Genomic DNA, 8,989 nt, shown 5'->3' on the forward strand with positions numbered 1-8,989 from the left:
AGAAAATAATTTCGTCAGAATTATGGGATTGAGCCTGAATGGAAACGTGAATCGGCGCTTAGCGAAACATAGTTTTTTAATGTATAAAGGCAAGAAATGTGAAGCTTCATGACTACGTACAGTGACGTCATCTAATCCTCCTGAACAACAAGAATGAAAAAATGCAAAAGGCAAAGAAAGAGAAACATATCAACACCATTCAATATCATTTATTTAATAATTTGTGGATCTACACCGATGTAAATGTTCTATAAGGTGCATATAAGGTTCTATCTACATACCTGCCTGCCTGCCTGCCTGTCTGTCTGTCTGCCTGCCTGCCTGTCTTCCTGCCTGTCTGTCTGTCTGTCTGTCTGTCTGTCTGTCTGTCTGTCTGTCTGTCTGTCTGTCTGTCTGTCTGTCTGTCTGTCTGTCTGTCTGTCTGTCTGTCTGTCTGTCTGTCTGTCTGTCTGTCTGTCTGTCTGTCTGTCTGTCTGTCTGTCTGTCTGTCTGTCTGTCTGTCTGTCTGTCTGTCTGTCTGTCTGATATAGAACTGTAAATAAGTCTTTTTAAAACATTAAGCTTGTCCAGCGACTAATATTAACAATAATAATATCAGATCTTTCTAGTGAACTCTTTCTAGCATTTACTTTAATAAATCTGTGCATTCTCCCAATAGACCGTTTTCAAGATGTTGCGCGCGCATCCAAAATGCCACAGAACATCGGGCCACAGCTGATCTTAAATGTAGTACAAAGTGGAGTTAACAGACGAAGCTATTGAAAAAGCTGCCAGAGTTCTTCTTTTGCAGATTTTTGGCGCTAGAGTCAAATTCCCCCTTTGTCCGCGTTATTTTGGATCAGCTATGGCCCGCCAGTCTGTGACATTTTGGACGCGCGCGCAACATCGTGAAAACGGACTATAACATAAGCCATTCTATCGATTTATGTATTCTCTGATCCCTGTGTAGCCAAAACTGTAAATCCTCTATATAGCATAACAAAGCGCTTTCTTGTGAAGTGTACGTTGTATTTATGTCCATCATCAGCATCTATAAGAACCGCAAATAATTATAATCATTATAATAATTATAAACAAGGAACAGATAGTTTAAAGTCCATACAACCTTTCAGAGTTGATAGACTTTGTCAATTCTTTATAATTTCATCTTTCAAATAGTATGTGGTTCGTATGGACCCTATAAAACACGCGTTCGCGCGAATAACTCAAATCTGTAATATCGAGGTATTTTGGTCAACCTTCGGAAAAAAGGCCGTGAACTGAAAGGCCCGGGTTCAGTCATTTGTGACGTAGATCGAGATGTCAACCAAATTACATGAGAAAAAATATGCGCGCGCTAAACCGGTTCCCGTCTTCCCGTCTTCATGTGGTTACAACTTTTACCGTCATCTTTATATCTCAACCTGGTAGTCAAATGATTATTTAACTTCAGGAAACAAATCTGAAAAATTTAGTAGATATTTTTTTAGTCTTTGAATTGTTTTTGCATTGTGCGCGCGCGCTGCATCGCAATCAAGAATGGCGACATTCTCACAAGCGCGCGCTGTTTTTGAAACCTACAACAAAACGATATTTTCTTTTTTCGCATACAATTCTCGACTTTAAATTATTCTTTTCTTCATTGTGGGTAGCATTGCAATAGAAAACAATTCGTCAATATTTTGTGGTATTGCCGTCTCTGAATTTTAACGGATTTGAGGAAAATACATTGTTTCAGATTTTCCGGCCAAAACTTGGAATTATTCACTCGATTCAATCTCCTTTCGCGAGGCCAGGAAAATTTTCAAAGATCTGTAAAAAATTTAAATTTCAATCAATCGATACACACCTTAATAATGTCTGGACGAAACACATTAGTCCGCGTCATAACCATAGACTTCCATCCTGAGTGCACAGTAGTTGTTGCAAGTGACCGTGGTGATCTTCAAGAGTTTTGTCTTGATTGGTTGAGGGAGGACAGTATCTACCACCTGGTGACGACTGGTTACACCCACAACTTGGAATACCTGGTGAAAACCAGTACCAGCACATGTTACTGGTCAAGTCTAGCCTCTGGACAAGGTAAATAACTGTCGTTTGGTGTTTTGTAATTGTACGTATTGCCACGTAATGTTACGTAATTCAAGCCGCCAGTTTCTTTAACGTTTTAGTCTACTGCGATTAGTCACGGCCGCTTCCTTATTGACGTGAAAATTGCGATAACTTACGGAAAATACCGCGTAATTCACCGGGAATATCTCCTACGTATTTGGGCGCCGTCCCTTAGGTTTGTGCCTGAATATAGCTCTAGATTTATCATAAATAGCGCAATAAGTCAAACGAGTTGTTTAGGAAACCCAATAAACAGTGTGGTGAAACCATGCTCAGACTATTACATGCCTTGTTAACATTTTCCTTCCGTTACACTTTCCAGGCAGAACATATAGACTGGTGGTCCAACAAATACTTAACTTGTCACCACCTCCTTTCTGGTACACTGACCAGGCAGTACAATACAGACTGATGGTCCTACAATCTCCGGGTACACTGTCCAGGCATCTTGTCAACACCTCCATCCCGGTACACTGTCCAGGCAGTACATATAGACTGGTGGTCTGACAAACACTTACCTTTTTAAAGCCATTCCTAATTGTACAGAGTCCAGGAATTTTGTCAACACCTCCCTCATGGTACACTGTCCAGGCAGTATAATACAGACTGATGGTCCGACCATTACATACCTTGTCAACACCTTCATCTTGGTACACTGACCAGGCAGTACCATACAGACTGATGGTCTGACCATTACATACCTTGTCAACACCTCCCTCCTGGTACACTGTCCAGGCAGTACCATACAGACTGATGGTCTGACCATTACAAACCTTGTCAACACCTCCCTCTTGGTACACTGTCCAGGCAGTACCATACAGACTGATGGTCTGACCATTACAAACCTTGTCAACACCTCCCTCCTGGTACACTGTCCAGGCAGTACCATACAGACTGATGGTCTGACCGTTACATACCATGTCAACACCTCCCTCCTGGTACACTGTCCAGGCAGTACCATACAGACTGATGGTCTGACCATTACATACCATGTCAACACCTCCCTCTTGGTACACTGACCAGGCAGTACCATACAGACTGATGGTCTGACCATTACATACCTTGTCAACACCTCCCTCCTGGTACACTGACCAGTTAGTTCCGTCAAGACTGTAGCTGATGGTAAAGCTTGTGATCCATTGATCGTGTCTGTATCTTCCCTGTGTTTGCACTTTGGTGACTATCACAAGTCGCTGGAAGTCAATCTGTATCCATTGGCCAAAAGGTCCATAATTTGATACCCAGGCTCCTCTGGTGGCTGGTTGGCTCTCGACTAGGTGCAAGCGTGCGTGCTTTCCCATAGACATATTGTCGAAGAAAGAGCTCTGTTTGATTTGATCGTCTTTGATTCTGCCATCTTCCATCCCAAGAGCTGGAGCATTCTTTAAATCTGTGAAGATAACAAATGTCACATCGGTAATGGGAATAAGACAGAGAAACGAGATTTTGAAAATAGAAAGGCTGAGATGACTCACATTTTAGAAAAGGGATTAGAAGTTGTGTCTCATACCTTTCTCGCAATTCTTTCCGATAACTCCGTTATCACAGACACACGTGTAGGTATTGTCGAGCTTGTTGGTGTGACATGTTCCATTCTTACACGGTTTGTCCTCACACGCGCTCTGTAAAGGGTCACGAGAAGCTATCAGAAGATTTCACCACATTGGATTGATGCACCACAGACAAAACAATGGAAACAAAACAATAGAGCGGGAATGCAATAGAACATTGTGGTAATCTAGCCAATTCTGTAAGGCTTTAAGAGCGGGCTTCTATGACAATTCTGCTGCAAAATATATTATTGTGTCAAGAGCCTGAAATGTTATTTTAGGAAACAATACTAGTATAGTAAAACAAGAGCTATGATTGGTCTAGTCCTGACCTTGGACTCTCTTTGCGCTCAAAACTCTTGCCAGAATGTCGAGCGCAAAGAGAGTCCAGGGTCTGGGATATGATTAGTCGAGAAGAGATAGTGAATAGAGTACACAAGCAGGTTTGACGTCATTACGCGCTGTAACGATATCTGTTTTTTTTATACAACTTCCGGTGACGTCACACACCCCGTGCGCAGACACGCTGGTACGAGTTTCGTAGACTTTTAGTTGTTGTTCTTTGAGATAAAGAATAGAGTCGTCTCTTATGTCTCTGTGTTCTTTCTTCGTTCTTCATCGTTACTTCAGCTAAGAAACGATACATGCGCGAGTTGTTAACTAAAATCACTTTCCTGTTGTATAATACATACTACCTATTAACCGAGAGTGATGTCATTACCGGAAAATCTCAGACAAATACGATATGATGTCAGGTCTTAGGTCTTGACGTTAATAAGTTAATAAGCATTTATCTTGGACAAAAAGCGATTAGAATCTCAAAACGGAAATGGGAAAAACTTCCGCTTGCGCACGCAACTTTTGGTGAAAGTGCTGCGAGTGCTCATTCAAATGACAAATCCACACGACAAACACGAAACTGTTCTCAACTTTTTCATCTCTTTTATAACAGGCCATTTCAACTGTTTCAGAACTGCTGCTGATGTTTTCCCAAGAAAAACAACCATTTGTAGCTGCTTTGAGAGCCATTCCGGGATTATTTAACCCATTGACTCCTGGCTATTTTTGAGCTGAATTTACAAAAAACAGACTGAAAACAGATACCTCCCCCCCTATTCTGAGTTTTATACAGCCCGTCAAAGTCAAACACAGCTGCACCTAGTCAGCGGTATCCAAGCTTACCAACAGTGTCCCCACTTTTAATCCCTCGTCGTTGTGCTGAAGCCAGCACAAGTTGATGGTTGCTTGTATTTTTCATCAAAAATACAGCTATGAGCATATTAGGAGAGTGTCCTAATATGCTCATAGCCTTTTTTTCCTTGTTTGGCTTTGCCTGAAACCAAATTAATTCCAAAATTGTTTACACTGCTATTATGGGTCTGTATGACCTGGAATTGATTTGTTTGGCTTCGGGGTGAAAAGAATTATAAAAAAACCATCTGACTTTGGGGAGAGGAGTGTTGACTGGCCCTCCCCCCGTGAATTTTTCCCTGGTTCTCCCAGAATGCTTTTCAATCCGTAAAGGCATCTTCGTGGTTTTACAAGCCTTTAAGGAGTGGACATTGTGTTTTGAGGCCATGGAAATGAACCTGGAGGATCAGAATAAAGGTATCTATTTGTGTCTTGAGCTGTGTTTGCTGATCTCTCTCGCTTGTGTATTTTGAGCGTTTTATTGAGAGGGGTGATTCTGCTTTTCTTTCCTTGTTCGATTTGAAATTTGTCAAAGAACCTGTGCTATTATTTGGCTTAAGAGTAGTTGCCAATACCTTGGTTGGATGCATATCTTCAAGACCATTTATCCCTTAGACTGATGCCTGAGTATCTTCATCTTGTTGTGTTTAGTTTGCATTTATGAATTTTTTGGGTTGTGGGTACTTCCCAAAGCCGGTACAGGCCGGTTGAGGGGTCAATGTGTTTACCAACACACCCTAAAAAATTATGCTTGCCTCACTGCCTGAGAACAATGCCTTTTTCGCAGGCTTAGGTGCATACAACAGTGTAAGCAAATTCTGCTTGATAGACAAACAAGCCTCCATTTAGTTATGGATGATATTCTAACAGATAATTTTTTAATGTTAAAACCATTGGCGAAACCACAGGGAGCCCAAATTCTAAAAGTATTTGCCTTTATAAATTCAAAGCAGCAGTGTCAACCCACTTTTGATATTTTTCCTGTATATTCACCGTCAAAGTAATCTTATCACAAAACCTTGCCTGAATCTGATGTTTTCTTGGCCATTTTATTTTCTAAAAAAGCTATGCATATCATCCCTATTAATGAGTCCAGTCATGTACAAGTAAAAAAAATTCTATTTTCTAGGTTAAAGATATTCACTTGCTAGAAATGGCATATATGTGATCCAGTCCACTGGTGTATCTCACAGCACAAGTCTGAAAAGGCCTAGTTATTTTGATTAAAATCTAGGGGTGGTGGATTAAGTACCGCGAGGGAATTTTTGTCGTCTGTTGTAGACTCACTGAACTGGAAGGGCTGGAAGTAACTACCCGGCTAGAGGAGCTGTTATCGGATGGGGCTGATTTGGACCAATCGGCTCAAAATATTGGATATATTGGATATATATCTGTCGCTGGTGTTGCTCATTCGCCGATTTATAGTCTCAAGGCTTTGGAGATTTGCGAGTACGCGGTCAAGCTCGGCTTCTGACAATTTTTTCCCTTGTTTATCTGAGAAAGGAAACTGTAAAAAGCATTCAAATCGCTTGACGCCTTCGAATTGTGTTTCTGGTCTTCTGCCCTTGTATAAATTGTTCCAGTTTCTCCTGGCTGTTAGGCATCTCCTCTTCGTTATAAAACATTTCGTTATGAATTATTTCGACTTTCGCCGGCAAATTCTTTCTCTGGGTAGTAGAATTCGCTTTCTTCGTCGCTATTCATCGCTTCTTTGCCGTTGTAAATACAAAACCGAGCTTCCAATTATTAAAAAAAAAAAACACTGTGAGAAGATAATGTTGTGTTCACTGTTCTTGTTTTCGCTCGCGCTGACAGTCTCCGGTCCGGAAAAAAAAGTGTTATTGCCCGTTGGCATTACAAGGAAATCTCGCCACTCAGCATCTAATCAGAGCGCGCGTGTACTGTCGATGCCATATAATAAAAGCTCTTTTTACATTTCTTTTTGCGAACTTAAAAATTCAACAAATCGGTTTTCCAAAACGTTACACGACATTTTGATTTATTTTCTTTGGAACAAAACAACCACTCAAAATTTTATTTTGGTGCCTATCATGTGTTATTGGCTATGCTGCGGTTGAACGGGCCCACACGATGACGCCTTGAAACCGGCTATTAACACCAGTCTCCCTCGCAGCCGTTTTGGAATTGTCATGATAGCTATATGAACACCACTTGTTTTGTCATTTTGGGGGGAACGCTTCAGTCGGTATTTAAAAGAAAAAAAACCTAAATACATACGTATTGCTGTATCTATCAAAACATCTATTAAGCTTTAAAATGATGTATACTCATCATGCACGACGAAGGTTTCCTCTATACTTCAACTAATTTTTAAAGAAATTAAAGACAGAAGTTTAAAATAATACCTACGCCGATGCTACAATAAAAAAATATTGCTTCATTCTAGATGGCTTAGATTGTTTAATTGGAAACGGCTTTGGATATTATAATCAAGTTTAGTTGGTGTATCAAATTTGCTGCACAATAAAATCGTCGGACACAATTTTTTTTTGCAGAAATGCAGCTTCACTCAACTTGAGTTACTTGAAGTAAAAATTGTAGATCTTTACCCAATAGTTACTAGTAAACTGCAGGAAATTTCTCAAAAAAGGTAGAAGTCCTAGATTTCACTCATGATTATTTGCTGATCATGCTGATGAAGTAAATGAAAATTGTCATTTTCTGATTGCTGCTGGTATTCCCCAAGCAAGTAAGTATAACAGAAGGGAAAGCAGTGAGTAAATCCGAGTGCAGAGGCGCCGAGACACACGTTTCAGAATCTTAGCCCGAGACTTTTGTCAAGTTTCAGAAACCGAGCCCGAGCTTTTCCGAGCTTGTTCTCGTATAACTTGCTCGAGGTATGTCATAAACACCATTGAAAAAAGAATCAGTAGAGTTACAATAAAATCTTGCTACAGTAGTTAAAGTTTCTGTTTAGAGCGTAAAGGCTCAGGACTCGAGACTCAAAAAGAAGGGGAAACCCGTAGCACGGTAACATAGAACAGACCGCGTTTAACAAAATCCGAGACTCCGAGACCGAGGATGAAAAAACGCGAGGCTCTAAGACCCCTAAAATTATAATTAAAAAGCCTTCGAGACTTGCGTAAAAAAAACGCCGAGATTCCGAGACTGCGAAATTTTTACATATGGTCGTTTTTATGTTTTCTCTAGGCGACTAAGCGACTTCGATATAGCATATTTTTTATTAGTACAACGTTGATGTGTTGCATTCTATTTTTTCGTAATTTTAGCAATAATCAAACAAATCACAGTTTATTGGTTTTGCATTTGGTAGTCGTTTTTTCGTGCATATCATTGTGGTTTGTTAATTGATTGTTTTAGAAAAATAATCTCGTAACTTTGGAAACAAATGCAAAATCCAAATCTCCTGACAACCTTAGATATGATAAACTCGTAAATCCATAGACAAATTCTTCAAAGTTCAATCAGTGACGCTAAACTGTGTAAAATATATGCCTTTTCGAGTTATTCAAAAGATTTTTTAAAAGATACACTTTAGCACTTATCTTTAGCTTCTAAAGAAAATTTAAGCTATCGTATAGCCTTCGATTTTTAAACCTTCGAATAGCTAAAAAGAAAATAATGTGACTGACTTTTGTCGTGCGAAAAAGTATTTTATATTATTATGTATTATACTCAAAGTTGTCAAAAGATTAAAAAAACATATTCAAGCAAAACAGGCTTTTATTATTTGTCTATACTCTACAGAAATAGAGAAATAGAGTCAATGGACTACTAAAATTGAAATAAATGTCGTACCTTCATTTCGTAATGATGTGAGGTGGAGTTGGGCTGGTACTTCTCGTCTGGGCAGCTGTACTTATCGACCGACAGTAACTCGCACCAAAACTTCAAGCTCGAGTCAGCAATGGCCGCAAAGTTTACAGACAAACACTTCAAGATGTCGAGACACCTCATACAGCACGAGATAGCATCGCCTTCTAAAGTACGAGAGATGATCGGCCCTTCCAGATACGAAAAACTGTTCTTAAAGAAGTTACCGAAAGAAAAGTTAGATTCGGAGTTTGATTGCTTCCCTGAAGTTGTCCCCCCTATTATGAAAGGCAGGAAAGCGAAGAAACAAAAAACATAAAAATTAAAACGGAGAAGTTGTAGAAAAGACATCTCTACCAAAC

The 8,989-nt window shown here is 39.8% G+C and overlaps 1 protein-coding gene across 1 annotated transcript; it reads right to left on the reverse strand.

Annotated features, from left to right (window-relative positions):
• Nucleotides 1-430: 430 nt before the first annotated feature.
• Nucleotides 431-8,989, reverse strand: LOC116616821 (EGF-like repeat and discoidin I-like domain-containing protein 3). Its single transcript, XM_032378897.2, has 5 exons — nucleotides 8,613-8,989; nucleotides 3,602-3,713; nucleotides 3,153-3,481; nucleotides 1,829-2,006; nucleotides 431-1,030 (listed from the first exon to the last, which is right to left on the reverse strand). Exons 1-4 carry the CDS (start codon nucleotides 8,976-8,978, stop codon nucleotides 1,854-1,856), a joined length of 960 nt encoding a protein of 319 aa, XP_032234788.2. The 5' UTR covers nucleotides 8,979-8,989; the 3' UTR covers nucleotides 431-1,030; nucleotides 1,829-1,853.

The sequence above is a fragment of the Nematostella vectensis genome, chromosome 15 (assembly GCF_932526225.1).
Source record: "Nematostella vectensis chromosome 15, jaNemVect1.1, whole genome shotgun sequence".
Lineage (NCBI taxonomy): Eukaryota > Metazoa > Cnidaria > Anthozoa > Actiniaria > Edwardsiidae > Nematostella > Nematostella vectensis.

Bases quoted from the DNA above. Each gene is read 5' to 3' on its own strand.
- LOC116616821 (XM_032378897.2), bottom strand. From the start codon at position 8,978: ATGTCTTTTCTACAACTTCTCCGTTTTAATTTTTATGTTTTTTGTTTC. The intron at 3,714-8,612 runs GTACGACATTTA...GACCCTTTACAG, and splicing joins CACATCATTACGAAATGAAG to AGCGCGTGTGAGGACAAACC. The intron at 2,007-3,152 runs GTATGTAATGGT...GGTTTTCACCAG, and splicing joins AGGAGGGAGGTGTTGACAAG to GTATTCCAAGTTGTGGGTGT.